Source organism: Protopterus annectens, chromosome 2.part2 (assembly GCF_019279795.1).
Source record: "Protopterus annectens isolate FY-2018-M chromosome 2.part2, PAN1.0, whole genome shotgun sequence".
Lineage (NCBI taxonomy): Eukaryota > Metazoa > Chordata > Ceratodontiformes > Protopteridae > Protopterus > Protopterus annectens.
In genome coordinates this window covers 1,107,643,639-1,107,668,855 of record NC_056730.1, presented here as the reverse complement: position 1 = coordinate 1,107,668,855, position 25,217 = coordinate 1,107,643,639, and the positions used below count along the sequence as shown (strand labels likewise).

General features: G+C 38.2%; 1 protein-coding gene across 1 annotated transcript in view; it reads left to right on the top strand.

The window, feature by feature from the left end:
* Positions 1 to 25,217, top strand: part of DOCK8 (dedicator of cytokinesis 8) — a 1,731,107-nt gene that overhangs the window by 950,472 nt on the left and 755,418 nt on the right. Inside the window, exon 22 of the mRNA XM_044064485.1 lies at positions 11,196 to 11,360. Within this exon, the coding sequence (XP_043920420.1) occupies positions 11,196 to 11,360 (165 nt within the window). The remainder of the gene's footprint in view (positions 1 to 11,195; positions 11,361 to 25,217) is intronic.

Below are 25,217 nucleotides of genomic sequence, written 5' to 3'. Positions count from 1 at the left end.
AGTGCCACGGCTTCTGTCCATTCATCCACAGCTGCTTTAGAACATGAGTATCACAGCTTCTGTCCACTTATCCATAGCTGTGTCAGAATGTGAGTACCACAGCTTCTATCCATTAATCCACAGTTGTTAGAATGTGAGTTCCATAGCGTCTGTCTGTTTATCCATAGCTTTATCAGACTCTGCATACCATAACTTGCCTTTTATCATTTCATCCATAGCTGTGTCAGAATTTGAGTACAACAGCTTCTATCCATTCATATATAGCTACATCAAAATATAAGTACCACAAAATATGAGTACCACAGCTTATGTCAACTTATCCACAGCTGTATCAGAATATGAGTGTCACAGCTTATATCCATTCATCCACAGCTGTGTCAGAATGTGAGTACCACAGGTTCTATCCATTTATCTATAGCTGCATCAGAATGTCAGCACCACAAAATGTGAATACCACAGCTTCTGTCCAGTCATCCATAGCTGTTTTCATGTTTAAATTGTTAGAGTGCCAGTTATGCTTAGTGTTTGAACAGTTACCATCAGTAAGGACAAATAAGTGCTCCTTCATTTTAAGGGTAGGTAGAGGAACAGGAACATAAATGTTCATCGTGAAGAATAGGTTCATTAGGTTTTAGTGGTAATAATGCTATTCATGATGAAGGAAGTTTCTAGCAAAAATTGAGATAAGGCTGATTAAAGGACTTGCGACCAAGATGAGCATGATGCCTTTTTTTCTTTTTTATTTATATTAATATGGTTTGCTATCTGACTGATTATTGCTTATTACACTGAATAGTTGTAATGTTCTTGAATGAATATCACCGAAATGGTTTTCTTAAATTGAGTTAATATATAACAAGGGTGTTTAGGATGATATTCAAAATTAAATATAAGACACATCAGACAAAGGGTGTTATTAAAATAACTTGGCATCAGAAATGTGTAGAAGAGTTTAATATTTCTGACTCAATGCTACTTGAAAGGGTTTCTTAGAATAAATATCGCATAATAAACGTGCTGTAATTTTATACTTCACTTTGGTTATGAAAAAATGTCAGTTTAAGGATTATGCTAAAATACGTAGGTGTTTAGGATTTATTAGATGGTCTACACGTGTCAAATTAGTAGAAATACAGTTTTGCAGATGTTCAGGGTTGGGGCTCATTATGACACTAAGGATAAAGGAGTTTTCCAAGGAGCAGTTAATTGTGAAACTTTACACAGGAATGATAGCTGTTGGTTTATAAGGCAAATGGTCATTACAGGTGAATAGACTGTTGATCACAACAAGGCTGAAGCTGTTCTGAAGATGCATGTTCAGTTCCTGGCTGTTAGTGTATTGTGTTTTTGGACATTTGTCCATAGGGAGAGGCTTTTTTTTTTGTTTTAAGTTCAAGTTAAAAAGCCCAGTAGTGTGTATATTTTGGAGATTTGTGAATTGTACTACATGCCAAGAGCTTTGATATAACATTGTGGGACAGAGAGATGTTGGATAAGGATAATAGCACAATATGAATTATGAAAGCATATTGACTTGTAAGTGAAACTCTGCTATTTAGCCACATGGTGAACTCATGGGCCAAAGCAGTAGTGTTTGGAGTCAGGACTCAGTGGTATTGATCTGTTGAAATATTGGTTTAAATATATAATAATTTGTTCAAATATTACTTTCCTACTTGTTTGCATGGCTGTAGAGTGAGAGGTAGTTATAAAAAGGGTACATACAAAGCCAGGCTGTCAAGATGATGGTGAATAACAGCCACATTGTAGACTTCTGCTACATTTTTTTGTCTTTACTGAGTTTTTGCTTGGACTTTTCTCCCAGAGATTTTAATACTGTTTGTAGCTAACATTAACATGGGTATTTTGCTACTTACAGTCTTACTTGGAAAAGTCATGGTAGAAGCAGAAGGAAGGAGCTGATATGAGAGTCAGACATTTTGTAGTCCGTGCCACTAATCTGGTGATGAGCTGTAGCTGAAGTAGGAGGAAGGGTCTTATAGTACTACGAGAGGGTTCTTTTGTCTGTGAACTCATGTTGACCTTGGAGCTCTGTTGCAACTTGAATTTTGAATAATAGCACTGTGATGTCTCTGGACTCTTACTGCTTACTGTCAAATATTATTTTTATTTAATTATTTCATTTGTTTAAATGTTTTATTTTATTTATTTATTTATTTCACATCTGTGCAACTGAGACAGTCCTACTAGGAAACTTCTTTTTTCAGGAGAAGCCTGAGGAGAAAATTCTTCTGGTAGTGCTAAAATAAGTTGTTTATTTCATAGTATTTGGTGAATGTAGTTTTGTGGGGCCAGTTTTACTGTTATCTACACTCAGATTCATGGTAAAAAGTTTATTCAGGCTGTCTTTTTTTTTTCGCTTGCCATTATAGAAGATTGTTTTAGACTTTACTTTCTGAGAGATCCACCTGTGAAGGTTTGCTTCAGCAAATGTTTAAAGGTGTTGTAACATTGTTTTTAGAACTATTTGTTTGTTTCCTGGTTGCAGCTTTTTGCAAGATAGTTATTTTGGTTATTTTGCATTTGCTTTATTTTACAACCATTTAGAAACTTCCTGCCAAGCTGTACCAGGTACTGTTAGGAGAGTTTTGCTATTATTGTATAGCACTGTTTTATTACTCTTCTGTATATACAGCTGTTATTTTCAGCTCTTAGTGACAACCTTAGCAGATCTAATTCTTACTGCTGTTTTTATTTTGGTGAATATCAATTACATTATGTTGTCTGAGTTTATATATTTTGGGGGGGCAAGGGGTGCTTAGGAAACTAAATAGTGTAATAAATGTGAGCCTGGAACTAAATTTGAAAATTATTCCATCCCCTTCTTACATTTGTACCTAAGAGTTAAAGTAGTGTATCGTTTAAATGAGAATGAAATTATAAAAAGTCCCTGCAGACTACTCTGTCAGAAATAATGTGTAAGCAAATTGGTGTAACTAGGGAAATTATTTTTTTTAATGAGCTGTTGTACACAACCTGAACTGACTAGACATGGTAAGGCCTTGCTGAATTTAATTCTGGTGACTGCCAAAAAAGCAATCACTAGATAATAGAAATCAAAGTCCAAACCAACCTTACTAGAAATAGTGATTGCAGTTAGAGATAAAAGAATTGGGAGTGGAATCTCTAATAAAAGGTAGGAGTAAATTATGTAGAAAAAATGGGAATTATGGGAACAATACATGTGGAATAATGTTTTGGAAAAAGAATGAGGTTTAAGGGAAGGCATGTAATGTTTGATGGACAATGACTGTATAGAAGATTGCATGTGATGTTTAATTTTTGCAACTGAAAATATGTCAGTATGGTTCGTTTTCGTTTATATAAATGTATGGTTGCCTATATCATAAGTGATAATTCAATAAAGATGTTTCTTGCCAAAAACAGAGATAAGGTGCAATTGTCATGTGTTGCTATATGACTGAATGTGAGAGTAGACTAATCAGAGTGAGACGGCAGGCAAGTAGGAGACAAAAGGGTTTGCAGTAAAGTTTTTCGGCTTTTCACGGTTAGGGGTCGCCACAGCGGAACTCCCGTCCGCTAATGATTGGCAGTTTATTTTTATGGTGCCGAGTTGCCAGCCCGATGCCCAACCTTCAAAGAAGGCACGCCCATTCACGCACGCACCTACCTGCATGTCTTTAACGTCACTCGAATTTAGATTGGAAGGAAATAGATTATTAAAGCAATGTTGGTGCAAAATAACAGATGATACCCATGATGAAGATAGCTGAAGAATTTTTGTTGAGTATCAGGGATGTCAGATTCTGTCCATGTGAGAAACCACAAGGTGCATCCAACAGGTGTAATAACCAAAGAGTCTGAGAAACCACAAGGTGCATCCAACAGGTGTAATAACCAAAGAGTCCAAGTCTTGTTTCATATCGTGCTGTGGAAACTGGGAATGGTATTTACAGAAGAACAGAGTAATCATTCAGAGCAAGTTTATCACTTGGCACTTGCTATCCCGAAGATGAGAATAAAATATGAAAAAAAAAATAAAAGATTTTATGAGTAAGAGTCAGTAGAGTATTGAGAGTAAGTTTGACACCTCGCCTTAGAGTGTGTTAACCAGTAGGAGTGGGACCAGAGTGAGACTGAGCTCCAGGCTGCCAATGCAGGTGTCCAACCTCTTTTCCACCAACACCATTACTGTGCCTTCCACCACTCACCAGATGACATACCATGACTCCTCATTAACAACACCATAAAGCACCAGAGAGCACTTCAGATTTTCCATTGCTGGATGACCTACATCACTGTGTAGAGAGGCAGGTCTCGAGATCACTGGGATTCAGCAGGTGATATCAAGGCAAGTCTAACTTATAGTGGCCACTACTGCACCACATCCAGTGCTGCAGATAACGTTGCATTAAATGTGTATGTAATTGCAGAGAAACAAAATAACAGAGGACAATAAAAATAAAAAAACAAAGGCAGACATACTTATCAGTAAGACGTGCTTCACAAGGTGACAGTACAGGCTCTGGAGGAGTAAAATGCTGTTAAGCATCAATGGTAAGGCAAAAATAATGTAGAGGCCATTGAGATATCTATCACAAGGCAGAAGGTTAAATGCCACCTAACAAGTCCCACATGATTTGTAAATATTGTGATTTCAAGGGGCAATGAAGCTTGGCTGAACATCCCCCTTAGCATGTAGTGCCCAGGCTGGAAATGCTTAACAGCAATTAGCAGACATGGTCTGCCAAGTATTGCACTGCATGGCACAGGATAGACCATGGCATGTCTACCCTGCCACAGAATTCCAAAGTGATTACACAGGGGACACCAAAGCAAGGTGATAAAACCATGCCATGACATATTACAGCCCCTGTGAAGTGACAACCAACAGTGTGCTAGATGCATCCCTGGTCTAACTGATACAGGATGTGGATGAATGTGTGGAGTGCAGAACAACTGTGTCATGATTGCCACAAGTAATTGTAGTCTGATGGCAGAGTGCTTGTCACAACACAGGAAAATACAGGTAAATAGCAAATATCAAACACTACTCTGCTCCTTTAAACTTGTTTTTTTGCAGGAGAAAACCCCCTTGCACCCCTGCAATGTAGGGGGCAAACCCCCTACACCCCTAAACTTATATATATACCAACTCTGAGATCACCATACCTCAGAGAAAAAGGAATATTCTGAGAAATGGCAATCTTGGACTTAGTATATGTAAGTTGTTTTTTCTGCTATTCATCCTCCATATCTGAGGACTCACTTAAGCTAGTCCCAACATTTGAAATGGCTTCCAAGTGAACTGCTACTGAAGGCACTTCATAAGCATGAATGGTGGATTCTGAGCACAGATGAGACTGACCATGCCTTCAATGAATGTGTGTGCCATGAACTGGTTGTAGATACTAGTGCAGTTTGTGGTAACAACAGGGATGCCCACCAAGTCTGTTGCAATAAAATCAATGTGATCCTGCATGCTTAGACAAAGTCTCACACTATTGCCAAGGGAGGATGGCTAGTCTACCATCACAGATCACACATACACTATTAGAGAAGAGTTCCTCATATCCCTGTCTCTGTCTAAGGAGAGTGAAAAGACACTGATACCTGGTGAAGGCACAGATGTGGGAGCTGAACTGGGCTGCACCATTCTGTGTCTCTTTTGGGGATTCACCAGGCTGGTATCTCCTTCTGTCAGTAGCAAGGTTTTGTGACACACCAGTGCCATGGGTTGAGGAAAGCTCAGCAATAGTAAATCTCCTCTATTTGCACATTTGGGATGCAGTTACAAAGGCGTATCACACAAGGTGCATTTGTGTACATTCTTTTCAAAATTGTTATCTGTATTGCTGTTACAGCACTGGGAAATAAGATTGTCACATAGTAGCAGTATTACACTTGTGTGTGTATTTGTTTTCACATGTACTATGGCCATGGTGTCCTCCGTTGTGTCATACCTGATATCAATTCTGCATCAGACAGTATTGATAATGGCAGCCAAATATTGGCACAGTCTAAGAGCACTGTGCCGCTATTGTTAACAGTAACTATAGAGAATACAATAGCATCTACATCCAGTGACAGCTGTGTTGCCTCTGGAACATGACTCTCCTCTACAGAGCCCATGGATGGACTGGTCATGCCTGGCACCCTACCCTCATCTCTTGCAGCAGGCATAAGTTCCATGACAGAGCATAGGGACAGGGTTCAGGAGTGGCAAGCTGAGGGCCATCAACACCATGGTTCCAACTCATTACACCATCTGGGTTACAGAATAGATATTGTATTGCATTGTATAGCAGATGTGCATGGCAGTCATCAAGGCAGAGGGGGGTGCCACAACCACCACAATGGCAGAGATGACAGGTGTACTGTGTGGTCTTCATGACAATGTATATGAGGGGTTTGCTGAACTGACTGGTATGTTTGGACAGGCACATGGTGCCTGTACTGCCCCCACAGACCCATTTGTCTCTGTATGCCAGGGCTGAGACCATTTTCATGGCCACTGCTCATCTGCCTCCACTGTGGGTATACCCTGCAGAAAAGGTAGGTCAAGATTATGTACTGTCATCTCAGCCACACTATCTACAAGTGGAGAGCCTGGTCATTACTGTGGTACAGCATAGTTGTCTGCGTAAATTGAACCTATGTGGCAGTCAGGCAAATAACATGGCCAGGCAGTCACGGTATCATGATTTGACTTTGTCCTTGGTATTGTGTGTTTGTATCAGTCCTCTTTCTTGGGTTGAATGCACATGTGTCCTGGGGCATTCAAAGTCTGTGTTATTCCCACATGGAATTCTGCAACACCTGTTCCGGACACATACACTCAGAGCAACCACATCAGCAAGAGCTGTGTCCCCTGGAGCCCATACTGACAGAGCATCTGGGCACCTACCCCCAGAGATATACTTACTATCCCTGTAGTATACCTAGTTACCCTCCCTGCAGTATACCTAGCTGCCTCACCCCATCTCTTGCCCATGTCACAAACTCCCTTTCACTTCCTTATCCCTCCTGTCATCTTTGTGCCCATTGTTGAACCTTGTGACTGCATTCCTTCCCACCTGTACATATTATGACAGCTGTGCATTGCTCTCACTGCTGTGTTACACTGATAGGTAATGTCTGATGGACAGCACAGCTGTTACTGCACTGTACAGCATTGCCTGAGTGTACTATTACATGAATCAGTTTTAAATTTTATTGTGTCTAATAACCTGACTCTGTGGTGGAAAGGGATGGAGCCCTGACTGTGAATCTGGTGAGCAGGGTTTGATTAGTTGCCCTGGGACTGGAGGAGCCAGGCAGGGAAGGTAGGGAATGAAGGGGCCTTACCTGTTTACGGCTGCTTGGATGATGGGCCCCTTCTGGAAGTGTTGGGATGGCCTCCACAATCAGTATATTGTACATCCCCTACCTTGTGCTTCACTAGGTGGGCATGCGGAGTAGAGTTTACATCAAAAGAAAACCTTAAGCCACCCCAAATGAATTCCCCTCTTGGGAAACATTCTTCCCTGTCATAAGGAATGATTTGGGCTGATTTACTGAGAGGAGACTGATATGTGACAGATAGCAGGGGCAAAAAAATCCCTTATTTTGTCTAATCTGTCTCCTGGTTGTGAACCAGATATCACCTAGTTGCAAGTGCCTCGGCATAATGCACCCACCTCAGCCTTGTTTAGTTTTCCCCTGCAGTCTGTACTTTTGATGGTGGTCAAACAGCACCTCCTCCACTGCTGGCTCCAGACTGTCCGGTTTCCACTGGCAGTCCCCCACTCTTCCAGTGTGCTTATCAGCATGTTCCACAGAATTGTGCAGGCCAGTAGTATCTTTCTGCAGGTCTCGGGAGCATACTACAACATGTCACCAGAGGAATCTAGACAATGGGAGTGGGTCTTCAATAGTCTGAACATGCTCTATGATGTTTCATGTCTGCAAAATTGCAGTGTTGTACTGCATCCCAGTTATGCTGTGTCAAGTTGTGTATTGTTGTCATGTGCCATGGTTCTATGCATATCTAGTATTGCCCATAAGACGTCTCTGTAGGAAGTCACCCCATACAAATCACTGGTATAGAACAGTCATGTGCCAGATGTGGTAGTTTTGAGAACTGTTTGGATGACACATAGATAGATTGTGTATAACACATTGCATACCACCTAACAGTTGATAGAATAGAAACCTTTTCAATTGATGCACCAGTGTCCATGTGGACAAGGCAGAGGCTTGATGGTGTTGTGGGTGCAGTCAGTGGCCCTCTAGACCCTGAGGGAGAGGGGCTATTTTACAATATCTGCTTTGTCATGCCTCTGTCCTCTGTGGTCTATGGTAACTACATATGCTATCCCACGTGTTGCAGCATGACTTCAAGAAACTGATGAAGTATTCATGAGGTGGATGGCTGTGATATGCCCATTCTGTCCCTTGACTGTCCCTCCAGTGAAGGCAGTCAATGATACACAAACCTTAGTGCCACAGGGATTGGTATTCTACATTCCCTGTAGGATTCCATGTGAGGATGGCACATGTCTGCAGACTCCAGTATTGTGTTTCTGTCACCATGATAGCATTCCACTATGGCCCTTTTATAGAGGTCATGGTATGTTAAAAACTGTAGGATCCTTCTGCAATGCAGAAATGCAGAAGACAATGATGCCCATTATCACAGACACCACCTGTGACAGTGGCCACTAATGTGTTCTCTGTGGCTAATGTGACTGCTACTCCTAGCTTGGTGTCTGTTCCCTGTTCATCAAGGAATCACAGTGCACAAACTTGCTGCTGGACATGGTTTGTTACACAATGTTTATACATTTTTGAATTGCTGTGCCATGATGTTTATCCTCATTTGCACTCATGTTTGATTTCATTATCATAATGTTGCTCATTTACATATCATTATACTATCATTAGCATATGATACAATCTCACCAGGTTGCATAGCAGCACTACCCATATCTCTGAATCTGCCAGGGCTGGATTAACAAGGGGACTGATGGAGTTGCAGTTTCAGGCTCACATGTCTGAAATAGGCCCTGCTGCATCTCCTCACAGGTTTGTTTGACACAGTGCTATTGCCACAACGAATAAATAGGCTCCTTATAATTTTCATCTCCAGGTCCTGCATATTGATGATCACTGCACAGTTTCGACTAACACATTGCATTATTCTTTTCTGACTCCCGGCCAGTATCAAAGCAATAACCAGTAACAACCTTTCTGCTTCATAATATTGTAGTACATACAACTTAGTACAGGTGTAAGAGTAGCCAAAGTATACCATGTTTCCTCCCTTTATGGTATGCCACATGCCCACAGTTTGTTTCTTCTGATTTCTTGTAAGTTGTAAACTTTTAAGTTTAAAGTTTCAGTTTAGTTTTAAGTTCTTGAACTTGAATTTAAGTCATGTCAGTAGCTAAGTCAGGACTGTTTAAGATGTTGCTGTGTTCTTCCATTTTCACTCTGATATCAAGAATTGTATTCAGTAGTTTCTACTGCATAAATTATGTCTTGTATTTAAATTATTTACTTTCTTTTATTACATCACTGCATGGCAATGTCTTGCAGATAACTATATGAAATCAATGCAGATTTGACTTTGTTTCTGACAAAAGATTACTGCGCTGGGTATGCCAGTGTCTTATAAGGTGATTTTGAACTGATTTTTTTTTTTACTTTTAAAAATTTAAACTGTTTTCCTTGACATTTTATTTTAATTAAAAAAAATCCTGTCGTGATTTTTGTGATATGTTTATTTTAAAGGCGCAAAACTTGAACGTGGTTTGAAGTGCTGCTAATGTAAGAATTATGTCATTAGAAGTTTTCTGACTACAATACATTCAGAATGGTGATTCCTCACTGTAAAAAAAAAATATGAAAAAAGTGATACGGACACGACAAAAAATGTAGGGATCAAATTAAAACCAAGAATACTGATAATGATATTATGCAGAAAAGGCACTCCAGTGGGGAAAAATAGAGGCAACCCTAAAATCAGTCAGGTATATATCTAGGCATTTCAAAGGAAGGGTGGTATCCTCAGGAACAAAAAACGGGTACCTCATACTGCTTATTTATAGATCACTGGTATAGATCCAGGCCAGCCTGAGTGTCCCTTCCAGCCATGCAGCATGAGAGTAACTTTGCCGTTATATGGAGTATAGCCCTTCCAGCGGAACATAACAACGAAAGAAAAGACATCATGTATCAGAAAATACATGTTAAAAGACTAAACCCCCCCCCCAAACAAAAAATGCATGCATCACTTGAAAGAGATGTTATAGTGGCATTTTTGTACTCCTTACCTATAAATAAATGCAGAGGGGTAAAATTTGTTTCCTAAATAAGGATAATGGGGGATGAGAGGATAGTTTACATAATCCATTCGTACTACCACCCCACCAGACTTATCTTCATAATGCTAAAGGATGTACTGCAGATGTTCTGGCCATCCAGCCTGCTTGTTTTAGACAACAGTCCTGACAGTGCCCTGATGGTCACTCTGTGTGCCAGAGGCACATTGATGATCATTGTGAAATATTGTAATCCTGTCCTGTGCGGTACATATTGAGTTTATAATCACTCACTATGTTGCTATACAAAGGATAAAGGAGGCAAAATGTCTTGAAAGTCATCATACAGGCAGGCTAATACGTAAGTCTGAGGGGTAAGTTTAGGAGAGATGCAAGGAGCTTTTCCATAGAATAAGAAATCCATGAATGAATTTAAATCTCGCCTAATTATATCAAATTTGATAGAGAAAGGCATAGGGTGAATGTAGAGCAATCATACTTCAGCAAAAAATGTGGTGAAAGTCTAGACTAACTATCAAATAGATTCTGAAGTCATATTATAGACAGAAATGAAAGTCTAAAATTATGAGCCAAAAGGTTATTGTCTTCTAGCACTGTCTGTGTATCATAGCATAGGTTTTTATCATCTGACTGAAAGTGATAACCAATTTTTGAATATATGTTTTATAAAAATATCCAGATATTTTTGTGTTCCTAGCTTCAATTACCACTCTAGTCATATCATTGTGTTATGTGTTTGACTTGACTTAACCTTTACAACCCTATTCTTTGCTTCTTGAGTTTTAATAAGCACGAATGACCAAAATGTTTACTCCTGTTTTACTGGATTATTTTGCACTGTGTAAAATGTTTACCAAAAAAACAAAATTTTGTTCCCATTTTTTTCAGTCAGTTTTTCCCAGGATGCATTTGAGTCAGTGGTATCAATAGTGACCAGTCTTCACAACTCTGCAGACCTCTGCAAGGACCAACATGGACGGAACTGCCTATTGGCTTCCTATGTATACTATGTGTTTCGTCTACCTGACACAAAGAGAGAAATGTTGAAATCAGGTATATTACTTTTTCACCTTTGCTCTTTCTGCAGTTTACCTGTCATTTGATTAGCATGGGTATAAATGTATATGCAGTGTAAATATTTTATGATATACCAATAAGAAAGAAAGGTAAATGGTCATATTCTGTAAGAAGTTCATAATAGGGGTACCATCCACTTAACATTTTATCTAGTTTATTGAATTTGGGACAGTTATTGGAATCACAGTTCCCTTATTCAAGCATTTTGAAAACACTTCTTTAAAAGTACTGTATACCAAACAGATTATTGTCAAATAACACAGTTGCTGTCTGTTGTACTGCCATACCACTGACATTCATGTAAACTCTGTATATTATTTTAGAGCATAATTCTGGAATCTGATTTGTAATGCAGTGCTATAAGACATTCTGTACAGGAAAGCCACTGATTTTATTTTCATGGGTATTTAATCACCAGTACTCTGAGTATGTGTCTGTGTACAATACTATCAATATGAACATACCACTTCATCCTGTCAACATGCTGCCTCATGCATGTGTTTTTTCAGGGTCTGCATTTACTGCAGTTTTATGGAACATAGCTTTAAAAGCATTACATTTTTCTACAGAAAAAAATTAAAATGTAAAAATTCCCAGAAAATCAGAGGCTGATATACTGTGTGAAAGAGCAAATCTCAATTTACGACTTCATGTAAAGTAGTAGAATACACTTAAACCATTTGCCTTCATTAATTGATGGAATATTTCTGACCTTCTTGGATTTAAGATTTGGCTTATTTTTTTCTAAGAGAGCACTACAGAGATGAGAGTGGGTGTAAAAAGGCTCACATTCTCATTGTCACTTGCTGTAGCATGTGCCCTACCTCTCAGTAACCCAACCTTAGTGAATTACATAGCCTTCCCTTAACCCAAACCAACTAAAATGCATAGCCCTGCCAGACCCTTAACGCTAACCCTAAAACTCCCACCTGGTTCTTAAACCTAACCTGAATCAATGTTCCCAGTCCCAATCTTTAAAATTCGTCTTTCTCTTTCTCTCCCTAAATCTAAATTCCCCAATCACTCCCAAATCCTAAACTCCCTAACCCTAAAATGCTCAATCACCCCTAAACTAAATTCTTTGATCACTCCCTAAACCTAAATTTCCTTCCTGCTCTCTAATCCTAAACTCCCTCCCACTCAGTAAGCCTAAAGCCCACTCTCACTTCCTAAATCTAAATTCTTCACTTGGTCGCTATCTAAACCTAATCTAAACTCACACTCTCTGACACTCCCTGCCCATGATGGCCACACCTACCTTATTTGCACTTGAACATGTATTCAAGCAGCAGCCATCAGCTCCACACACTCTCTCTCTCTCTTTGCAGAGCCAGCTCAACTTGCCTAAACACATATTTGCGTTCAAGCAAAACTGGTAGCCCACATGAGCCACAAAATGCTTGAGTTGCAGGCCGTGAGAATGTGGTCTTCAAGAAAGTAAAACATGACTGGTTGTAGCAGACCTGAAAAAGTTGATTTTTTTTCAGAAGTGCTGTTTCTTCATTGACTTTGTACATTCATGGATCCACAAAATAGGACTTCATGTTTTCAAAGTGGTCTGCAGTCATTTCAGTTAATTCTCCAACCATGTATGTTCATGTATCTTAAGCTGTGTTTTTTGTGTGTATGAAAACAGTGCCTAACTATGCTATTGTCTTCTATTACATATTCTCTTAGCTCTTTTTGAGAAAAAAAATGTGGTGTTTCAAATCTCTGAAGCCTTCTGTTGAACATTGCATGATGAGAAACAGCAAGTAATTGTAGGGAGGAAACTGAACGTTGTTGTCATATTGGGGTATTGCCTGAACTGCCTGTTTACAGTGAACCAAGTAATTTAATGGCTAGAAAGAGGAGACAATTTGTTATGGTTACATTAAATCAAGACTGGTTTTGATCTGTGCTGAGGAGTGAGCAGTGCTTGTTCTTGTAAATGTCCTTGCATAAAACTCGGAAAACCAAGTACAGGATCAAACTGCTGCAGATGATACTTCCTGTTTCACAGCTGGTAAAAGCAGGCCTTCCACCCATTGCCATGTTTCCTGTTCTGATCTTGCATCTTTTGTTGTGGTTCTTTATCCCTAATTCTTTTTCTTAAATGTCTTCTTTCAGTAACTGTCATACTGAAACTATCTTTTTTGTTCTAGTAACCAAGGGAGTTTCCCAGGCTGGGAAAGTTGCTTTCTCTGTGGATACTGCACTGACACGTCTGCAGACTGAGATGTCCTGTCCTTTCCTTTTGATTTTGACTGAGTGGATATTTGTCCATCTTCATATTTTGTTTACTGTAAAACAGTTTTTTTTATTTGTATGATATGTGCAGATGACATTATATATTTATTTCATAACCATGTTGAAGCATAAAACAATGGTGCAAAATCATAGGACCAAGGCCATTAGCATCAAGATCAAACAAAATCTGACAAAGGAAACAAGTTGGTTATAGCATGAAGTATCCAATTAACACCTACTAATAGGCTTTAGAATAGTGAATTAAAGTAAAACTCCACCCTAGAACTAAAAAAAATCATTTTTTTCACGCTATCTTTGTTTCCTGATCTATTTTACATCTCAAAACCACTCTAAGAAATTTTAGCCTGTTTACCACAACATGGCTACCAATGGGGCTTGATGTATCAACATGATATTGTTCTCCCTCAACCATTTCTCTTTCCCATAATGCTTTCTATGACTCATGCCAGACATAAGGAATTAACTGTGAATTCCCATGCCATTGACATATAATGGGATTTGTGTGAGTCACTGTTATCTTTTTTACTTTCTGTAAAAGGGCTGCTTCTTTTCTGTCTCTAATCACCCTCATTTATGTTTGGCTTAGAGCTTGTTTTACATTATACTTTGAAATTATCCAGCTACAGCCAGACAAGTAGGTAAATTGTCGGCTTTTGTTCAGGGTTTTCTTTTGTAGTCCAAGAGGAATTGACAGTCCCCACCCTCACACTACTGCAGAGCTGTTAAAACAGTCACTGTACTGACAGACCCTTGAAGAATCAATTCCTCTTGGACTACAAAAGAAATCAACAGTTCTGTTGATGTTGCAGAAGATATTTAGATCCCTAGGCTGAGTATTTCTGATGCCATCTGACTTGCTGACAGGGCTTTGAGTCTGTCCATGTCGGAAAAGTTGTTTAGGCCTTGAATCGTTTTAGTAAGGTTTTTCTGTGGGAATTCCAGTTGTTGCATGTTCCTAGACCGCTACCTATCAAAGGGGGCATTGTATTCAGTGACTGGCCTAATGAGGGTTGAGTAAAAGGGGACAATGACATCCTTAGATCTTGACACAGTCCCTTTGTTTATAAGTTGTGCAATATAGAAGGACTTTCTTATAGCAATGGACACATGTTGTTCAAAAGTTAGGTCACTGTCCACATAAGTTCCCAAATAATGAACAACCAGGTCAACTCTCAGGGGCATATTTTCAATGTGGTAGTTCCGTGGAGTAGATGACTTTCCAGAGGATACAATAATGCATTTTTTGGCATACAGTTTCAGTCCATGATTTTGGCACCAGTTATTTATTTGAGACAAATCTTATTGCACGATGGCTAAGTCATTTGGGGATTCGAATTGATGCCCTTTCATAGATTAGGAAGCACACAGGACGTATGTTTTAGAAAATATCTGTAATATTTCTACAGTGACAACTTATTCATTCATTTTTCTGTACCCACTTTATCCAGTTTATGGTTTAGGGAAATGGAATCTATCCCAGCAAACAGTGATGATAAGGGAGAAAAGCAGTGCTTGGTACGATGCCACTCTGTTGCATACCTTGACAACTACTTAGAAAGGTGTCTTCTTTATCATTCTGTCTTTGCTTTCATACCTGATGTAGTTTCTTTATGCTATCTGCTGAGTCACTTTTCCAGAAGCTGGAAGAGTGCCTCTGATGCCTTGTTCTTTGTTTTTGCAACTACTCTCTTAGCATTTTTCTTATCCAAACACTATTCCTTTCTTGCTTGGTCTGTCTTTTCATTTTCCCACTGTTTTCTACACTCCTTCTTTCCTTTGATGACTTCTGCATTCCACCACCAGCTTTCCCTGTGTAACTTATCTCCATACCTGACTTGGCCACATACCTGTTCAATAGTCCTCACACATGCTCACCTGAGGTGCTGCCATTCTTCTTTATCTCCACTTATTTCCTCTTCTTTCTAAGATGGTAAAGCCATGAGTATTTCCTTGAACTCTTCTGTTTTCATTACAATGAACTTCCAGGTCATCAACTTAGTCTGTATTGACCTTAAAGTCTTCTCTGATCACTGCTTGCAGCTAATTGTGGTCCCAAGGGATTTGCGCTGTTGGGCAACTGTTTCACTCTGGATGATTTTGCAATCTGTGATTCTACCCCAGTGCTATTTCTTTAGTAGGAGGAAGTCTACCCAAATTGCATGCTGACCACTCTTATATGTGATCGTATGATGGTCTCTCTTGGTGCTTGGCTTCCATTCTTCTTTATCTCCACTTATTTCCTCTTCTTTCTAAGGTGGTAGAGCCATGAGTATTTCCTTGAACTCTTGTATTTTCATTACAATGAACTTCCAGGTCATCAACTTAGTCTGTATTGACCTTAAAGTCTTCTCGGATTACTGCTTGCAGCTAATTGTGGTCCCAAGGGATTTGTGCAGTTGGGCAACTGTTTCATTCTGGATGATTTTGCAATCTGTGATTCTACCCCAGTGCTATTTCTTTACTAAGAGGAAGTCTACCCAAATTCCAAGCTGACCACTCTTATATATGATCTTATGATGGTCTTTCTTGGTGAACCATACATTGGCCACTATCAAGCCATTTGCCTGACAGACTTCTAGAAAAGCTTTTCTTTCTTTATTCCTGTTGCCTCACTCATGGGGACCCAGGCAGTCCTTATATCCTGTTCCTTCTGTCCCCATGTGAGTATTCAAGTCCTCGTTATCAACACCAACTCTTGTTCTCCAACTTTATCTAGTAGGTCCTGCAACTGCTGCCTGAATGCACTTTTCCTTACCATCACAACCCTGTTGTTGGGCATAGACTAAGATTAAGAATACTGTCCTCTGTTTACATTGATTGTAATAAGTCTACCACTAATTCTGATGATACCCCATAGTGTCTTCAAACGACCATCCTTCTCCACAATTCCCACCCCATTCCTAGTCTTGCTTTACCTGAGTGGTAGACTCACTGCACTGCACTACCATGTCACCTTGTCTCTTGGATACACAGGATGTCCATTCTCCTACTTGCCATTATGTCATCTACATCCAAGCTGCATCCCATCACTGAACTTGTATTCACTGTAACACTCCTTAATTCATATTTAGCAGGTTGGTTTTACGTTCAGCTTTTATTCAACAAGCTATCTCAAGGTTGAATAACTAAACACCAGCAAGTAGCTTTTAGTCCAGAGCTTTATGACAGGCACACAATGCCCAAAAGAGGCACAAGACCCCTCCCACCACTAGTTTGGGTCCCTGGTATAGGTCAGAGTAGGTCAGGTCCTCAACTCACTTATCACTGGCAAATACCCCTGTCACACTTTTGTCAGCAGTAGTCAGTGTTACTAAATCACCTACAGACCATTTTAAATCATCAGCTGGCTGGCCCTGACATAACACACACATTTTGTTCTCATTGGTCTACATAGCTCTTGCCCCAGTAAGTACCATATAGAGTCTACGGTGCTGCCCATGATTCCTTTTCATTTTAGGTGAGTTTGAGGTTGTAACAACCAGTCCACTTTTGGGAGGTGGGAGCAACCCCACAGAGACATAGAGAGAATATGCCAACTCCACACAGGCATTTGATGGAGATCAAAATCAAACCCTGTACCTTGTGCTGGACAGACAAAGACCTTAGCCCTTATGCCCATCATGATGGCATTTTTCCATAAGAAAGATAACCTAAGGAAAATAACAGGTATGATTTAACTGTTTAGAGGCAAAGAGTTTCAGTGAGTTTATATGCTATGCCACACATGGTTTTGTGGATTAATATCAAGTTTGGAAATGTATCTAAATATATAATCTTTACATCTTTAATAAAACTGGAAGGAATTATTGTTGATTAGGACTCATTTGTGCCATAAGTACTGGGCATGCTGAATATGTTGCATAGGCAAACACTAAGCATGCTCTAGAAAGAAAAGGAAGCATCATTGTATTTATTTTTTTAACAAGAAACATCTTTATTAAATTATCACTTATGATATAGACAATCATACATTTATATAAATGAAAACAAACCACATTGACATAATCTTGTTGCAAGCATTAGACATCACAAACCATACCAACATAATTTTAGCCACAAACATTATACTCACTTATATCTACCCAGTCATTGTCAGTCAAGCATCACATACAGTAGCTCATTCAAATCCTGCCTTCTTTTAAACCTCATTCCTCCCCTGTATGTATTGTTCCCACAATTCGCATTCTTTTATATGTAACTGGCTGCTATCCTTTTCTAAAGATCCTAATTCCAGTTACTTCTAATACAGTTGTTTTAGACTGTGATTTCCATTTTCTACTAATTGTTTTTTTTTGGCAGCCACCATGATTAGACGCAGCAAGAACTTACTATGTCTAGGCAATTTGGATTCTGTATCATAGCTCAGAAAAATAATTTCCCTAGATATACCAATTTGTTCACCCAGTATCTCTTATAGAGTAGTCTGCAGGGAATCTTTAAAGTCTGTGAGCTCATTACACTACCAGCAAATGTGTTCCCAATTATTTCCTTCTTCCCCATCACACCTCCAACATTTGCTGTCTGAGAAAAAATTCTCTGTAGTCTACTTGGGGTATAAAAATACCTATGTAAACATTTCCAAACAAAAGTCCTAAATCCGTTAGATTTTGTTGTATATTTAGGAGACATACATATATCCCTCCATTGTTTCTTTGTGAATTGCGTATCCAATATCTCTTCCCAATCCTTTCTCACCTCCTGTGATTGATTCTTATAGTTATCGTGCAATATTTTGTATGCTGTACTAATTATTCCTTTTTTAACAGCAGCTTCTTTTCTATATTCTAATAAAAACTCTACCAGTGCTGGTCTTTCATTTAGGATCCCCCTATTTCTCTCACTTTGCCTATATTCTAAAATCAATCCTTGATAGAGAAAGCAATCTCTAACCTGCAGCAATCTCTAACCTGCAGTCCAAATAAATTCTTGGCATCTTTCCATTCTGTTATGTTTCCCTCTCTAGTTATTTGCTTCCAATACATTGGTTCCTCTGCTAGTTTTCTCCAGTAAATTCCAGCCCCGTCTTGCCTATTGTTCTTTTACCTAACTGCAGTCATCCTTATCAGCAGAATCTCCATTCTCCAGTTCAGTGTTGTCTTAGTTCTTAGAATACTTTCTGCTACTTTATGAGTATAATATTCAGTATAATTAGTGTTATTCTCCTTAAGGATCTGCTTCCAAAATCCCAGTCTCTCCTTGCTTCTTGACCTTCCCCCCTATTTCATCATTATCCCTTTCCACTTTGAATTATAGATTTCTTCTTGTGCTGTGTATAGGAGCCTTAACTGTGTAGCTCTGAAATATCCCTTCAAAGCAGGTAATCCCATTCAACCTTGTTCTATTGGAAGAATCAACTTATCCCACTTGACTCTTGCCATCTTTCCACCCCAGATAAAATCCTTCAGCTCTTTATTAATTGCCATCCACAACTTCTCCTCTGGTTAAGAGTATGCCTGGCCTGTGTATAAGACTAAAGGGACAAAAAACATTTTAACTCCTTGTATTTTGCTATCCATATCTATATAACAGAGCTTCCAATTTCTCAGTTTCTTTATCTTTTGTTTATTCTCTTCCCACATATCCTAGGCGGCCATACTGGAATTTTTTTTAATTGATACTCCTAAGCACTTCACTTTATCATATCCTCATAAATATGGATATTGCTGAACCAATTCATGTATGTGTACATAGTTTTCCAGGCATTGCCTTCGTTTTAGCTTAATTAATTTGGTATCCCAAAAAGATTTGAAACTGTCTCAGAATGTTCTACAACACTGAAATGCTCTTTTCTGGTTTTGTCAAATATAAAATAATATAATCTGCAAGCAGAGACAGCTTTTCTTGACTGCCATACCAATAACTGCAGGTTAGAGCATATGTCTTGCATTATATCCTTGAATTTCTGAGGCTCTTATTTTCTTTGCCAGTGGTTCTAAATACAATGCAAATAACAAAGGGGAAAGAGGACACACCTGCCTGGCTTCTCTGCTCAATTTTCACCTCCAGTCCCTCAAATATCCTCCTAATCAACCTTATAATTTTATCAGCAAATATAAATGCTTTCATTGCCCAGCTTACTCTGTTAAATACTTTTTGTACATCAAGACCCACCAACAACAGTGGTATTTTCTTACATTTTGCTTCCCTATGGATCATCAATGTTCTGTTATTTTTGTTAAATGTTTGTCTCCCCTCCACAAATCCACATTGATCCATATCTATCAATTTTGGCATCACTTTTGCCATTTCTTTAGCCATTATAGGCATAAACACTTTATAATCATGGTTTAATATTGAAATGGCCCTGTATGAAGCTGGATCTGATGGGTCGTTACCCAACAGCCACCACTGCTTTCTTCCAGTATGTTGGTACTTCTCCTCCTCTTAAAATACTGTTAAACAAAATCTTCGCGATTTTTATCATTTTTTCCCTCCTAGCTTCCAAACATCCACAGGAATACCATCTATTCCAGGGGACCTTCCTGTAGATTGGTTATACATTTTTAACTCATCTCCTCTATCCTAACTGTTAGTAATTGAGCCTCATCTACCTTTAACTTTGGCATATTTAATTCTTCTATTTGTACCTTTTATCGATTTCCATAATTCTCTGCTTTATACAGACTTTCATAGAATTTCTGAAATATTTCTAGTACCTCTACAGGATCTCTTCTCTTCCTTGTTATAGTCTTCCAAAGCTTGGCAACAGCCCTTTCTACTTTCTGTTGCATGAGTCGTGGTGCTGAAAGTTTTTGTGCTCTAGAATTATTATCAGAAAATAGTTGCATAACAGCGATATTTCTAAACACATGCATATTATTGAGGTAATCCCTTATTTTCTGTTTAGCATTCTGCAAGATTCTCCCTATTCTACAATACTTTTAACATTTGTCAGTCCTTCTAAATAATTCTTGTTACTTCTTAACTATATCTTTCTTCTATTTCCACCGTATTTTTAAAATCCACTTTAATTTTTATCCTATTCCCTAGCTATATTTTTCAGAAGAAATTTCTATCTTCTCTAATCACTCCTGAATAATTTCCACTACCCATTCCTTAAATTCCTCTGTTTTCAACATTTAGGTGGGAAAGCCCCAATGTATGTTTTTTTATTTCATTACCTGTGTTTTTATTTTAGTTATTATTAGCACATGATCTGAAATAATTATTGGTGCATATCAAGACTTTCAATTAAATGCATGTGTTCCTGCAAAATGTAAATTCTGTCTAGCCAGGCCCAAATTTTGTTTCTTGGGGAATAATATGTAAATTCACTCTGAACTCCCGTTGCTGAATTCACATCTTCCATGCCAAATATTTTCATAAATCTATCCTACTTTGTTGTATTTTCCCTTCTGGGCCTCCCAGGCACATCTTCACTGCTGAAAATCAAATTCCCGTCCCCACCTATAAGTAATATTCATTGCTGATAGTTTATTATTTCTCCCTGAATTTTTTTAAGCTCAGTTATAGCAGTTTTAGGTTGCATGTAAATACATGCCAGTGTAATTCTCCTCCTGTGCCAGTAGCCCATTAGTACTACAAATCAACCATTATTATCTTTTTTAACCTCTTCTATCACTGTTGAAGCTCCTCTTGCAATTAATATAAGTAATCCTCTTTTCATTTGTCCCAGGTATTCCACTGAATAACCATCCTGAAAACCTTTCTTTTTCAGATTCACATGTTCATTTATTTCCAGGTGTGTCTCCTGTAGCATAACTAGAGTACTCTAAATTTATTAGTATACTTCACTACTTTTTTTTTATTATATGTGGGACCATTGACATGTAAAGACATTACAGAAAGCATCATTGTTTTAAAAAGTTATTATTCCCACCTTTTATGTGTAACAGCTTTTTTGTTAAGTGTCAAGTTCCAGCTTTTATATTATGTGCATGCACTGTTTGGCAGGTTGGTCTTTTACACAGTTGTTCCTTGTCATATCAGTCTGAACCAATGTCCCATCTTACAAAACATTTTGTTTTATTGAAAGCCTTCAAACAGAAATACACACACACACACACACACACACACACACACACACACACACACACACACACACACACACACACACACACACACACACACACACATACAATACCTACATTTTCAAATAATGAAGTTTTACTCTGCTAATAAAAACATGTATTATAAACTGACAGCCACACTCATAGACTTGGGTTAACCTAAAAGAAAGTGTATCCAAGTTAAGATGTATGGTACAGACTGTGCTTCTACTAAGTGCTGTCTGGTTTTGACTTACCTTTATAGCTCTCCCAGATAGGAAAACTCTTGATGATGAAATGATTTCAGAAAACATTATCTTCTAGCCATTTCTCTTTATCAGATTGTCTCCATGGAGACATGAAAGCTAATTACAAAGTTCCTACTAAAAGCATACATTTATTTGCTAGCAAAACAATCTTTATAATATGTAGTTTTTTTTCATTTACTTGCTTTCGCTTAAAGCTTGTTACTAGATCCAGTTAAGAAACTTAATCTAGTCATTTCCCACGCAAAAATGAGAAAAAGTACATCAATATTTTTTTGTTGTGCTCATTTGACCAGACTTTTTTTTTTTTTTTACATTGCAGTGTCTGCATTTCTTAAAATTGAACAAAGAGAAAGAGAGAAGAAGGGAGAAACAAAAACAAGAGAACCTGTTTACATTAGTTTCCCCATTACACTTTAAAACAACTGAGAAAACTATAGCATGCAAAGAAAATCATGCACTATAAAAATATTACTTTAAAAAATGTATTTCTTACAATTAACTTTCTTCCTCCTCTTCACCTCTCCTAAGTATTTTTCCAAACATTAATGACATGAAGTAGGGCATATGCTTTAGAGTCCCCTACAAGTTTAACAAAGTCAAAAAAGTCCCATATTAAAAGATTTTCTTGTTCTTTTATCTTTTACAAATATAAGTATCACTTTTTAATCCCACATTTGTCAATTTCCAAGTTACTGGTTTTATTCTTGTTTATCTCCCTCTCCCGTCAAGTCTTGTGCTTTTTTCCTTGTCAAGCATTGTCCATTGAAACATTGGAAAGGGTTTCACTGGCATGGTCTGCCTGTGGTCTTTATTACCAGAAAAACAAGAAGCAAAATCTGCTGCTGTTTGACAGATCACTTTTTGTTGGACAAACTTTTGTATTTCCTCCTTAGCATGTACTGCATCAAAAATGATTTTGTCCAGTTTGAATCTCATGCATGCTTGTCAACATTCTCTGAATAGTGAAATAAATGTACTCTTCTGCATGGTGGGTTCTCCACAAACACTCTGCTGTCTCCCACTTTTAGTACTTTGCCCTTCTGCCACAGTTTTATCAGAATGACCTACTTCTGCTGGTAGTATTGCATCTTTTCTATTAAAGTTCTGTTTGGAGCATGCACATGATGTGCCCTTTCAATTAGCAAATGCTGCTCTGGAATACCAGTCTAGTAGTTTATTTGTGCATTCATTAAATTAATACAGTCTGTTCCTTCCAACTTCTCTGGTACAGCAGAATATCTCAGCTTTTTCTTTGTGCACTGCCCTCTAATTCTATTATTTTTTTAAACATCTGTTCTTCAGCAGACTCATATGTAGCCAGCCTTTTCTTCATTTCGACCTCTAATTTATGCAGTTTTATCACCTCATCTGAATATGTTTTTAAAGCTTCTTCCAGCTTTTTGTTATTTGAGTTGATATACTCCATCAGTGTTTCATGTATTTGTTGTCTTATATTTTCCCCTAGGTTACTGGAAGTCATGTCTAGAACTTACAGTTTTGTATCTGATTTTCTTTCAGGTGATTCTGATTACTGAAATTAAATATAAGTCCACTGACTTTCTCTTCTGAGATTCTGTTTTCTTTATTTCTTGTCAAAATTAGAAAAGAAGCATCAGGTAGCTGAATGTACTAAGATCTTCATCATAGTTGAATATAAACCCAAACAAAAGTCCTAAATCCTTTAGATTTTGTTGTATATTTAGGAGACATACATATATCCCTCCATTGTTTCTTTGTGAATTGCTTATCCAATATCTCTTCCCAATCCTTTCTCACCTCCTGTGATTGATTCTTATAGTTATCGTGCAATATTTTGTATGCTGTACTAATTATTCCTTTTTTAACAGCAACGTCTTTTCTATATTCTACTAAAAACTCTACCAGTGCTGGTCTTTCATTTAGGATCCCCTTATTTCTCTCACTTTGCCTATATTCTAAAATCAATCCTTGATAGAGAAAGCAATCTCTAACCTGCAGCAATCTCTAACCTGCAGTCCAAATAAATTCTTGGCATCTTCCCATTCTGTTATGTTTCACTCTCTAGTTATTTGCTTCCAATACATTGGTTCCTCTGCTAGTTTTCTCCAGTAAATTCCAGCCCCGTCTTGCCTATTGCCCTTTTACCTAACTGCAGTCATCCTTATCAGCAGAATCTCCATTCTCCATTTCCGTGTTGTCTTAGTTCTTAGAATACTTTCTGCTACTTTATGAGTATAATATTCTGTATAATTAGTGTTATTCTCCTTAAGGATCTGCTTCCAAAATCCCAGTCTCTCCTTGTTTCTTGACCTTCCCCCCTGTTTCATCATCATCCCTTTCCACTTTGAATTATAGATTTCTGCTTGTGCTGTGTATAGGAGCCTTAACTGTGTAGCTCTGAAATATCCCTTCAAATCAGGTAATCCCATTCAACCTTGTTCTATTGGAAGAATCAATTTCTCCCACTTGACTCTTGCCATCTTTCCACCCCAGATAAAATCCTTCAGCTCTTTATTAATTGCCATCCACAACTTCTCCTCTGGTTAAGAGTATGCCTGGCCTGTGTATAAGACTAAAGGGACAAAAAAACATTTTAACTCCTTGTATTTTGCTATCCATATCTATATAACAGAGCTTCCAATTTCTCAGTTTCTGTTATCTTTTGTTTATTCTCTTCCCACATATCCTAGGCGGCCATACTGGAATTTTTTTAATTGATACTCCTAAGTACTTCACTTTATCATATCCTCATAAATATGGATATTGCTGAACCAATTCATGTATGGGTACATAGTTTTCCAGGCATTGCCTTCATTTTAGCTTAATTAATTTGGTATCCCAGAAAGATTTGAAACTGTCTCAGAATGTTCTACAACACTGAAATGCCCTTTTCTGGTTTTGTCAAATATAAAATAATATAATCTGCAAGCAGAGACAGCTTTTCTTGACTGCCATACCAATAACTGCAGGTTAGAGCATATGCCTTGCATTATATCCTTGAATTTCTGAGGCTCTTATTTTCTTTGCCAGTGGTTCTAAATACATTGCAAATAACAAAGGGGAAAGAGGACACACCTGCCTGGCTTTTCTGCTCAATTTTCACCTCCAGTCCCTCAAATATCCTCCTAATCAACCTTATAATTTTATCGGCAAATATAAATGCTTTCATTGCCCAGCTTACTCTGTTAAATACTTTCTGTGCATCAAGACCCACCAACAACAGTGGTACTTTCTTACATTTTGCTTCCCTATGGATCATCAATGTTCTGTTATTTTTGTTAAATGTTTGCCTCCCCTCCACAAATCCACATTGATTCATATCTATC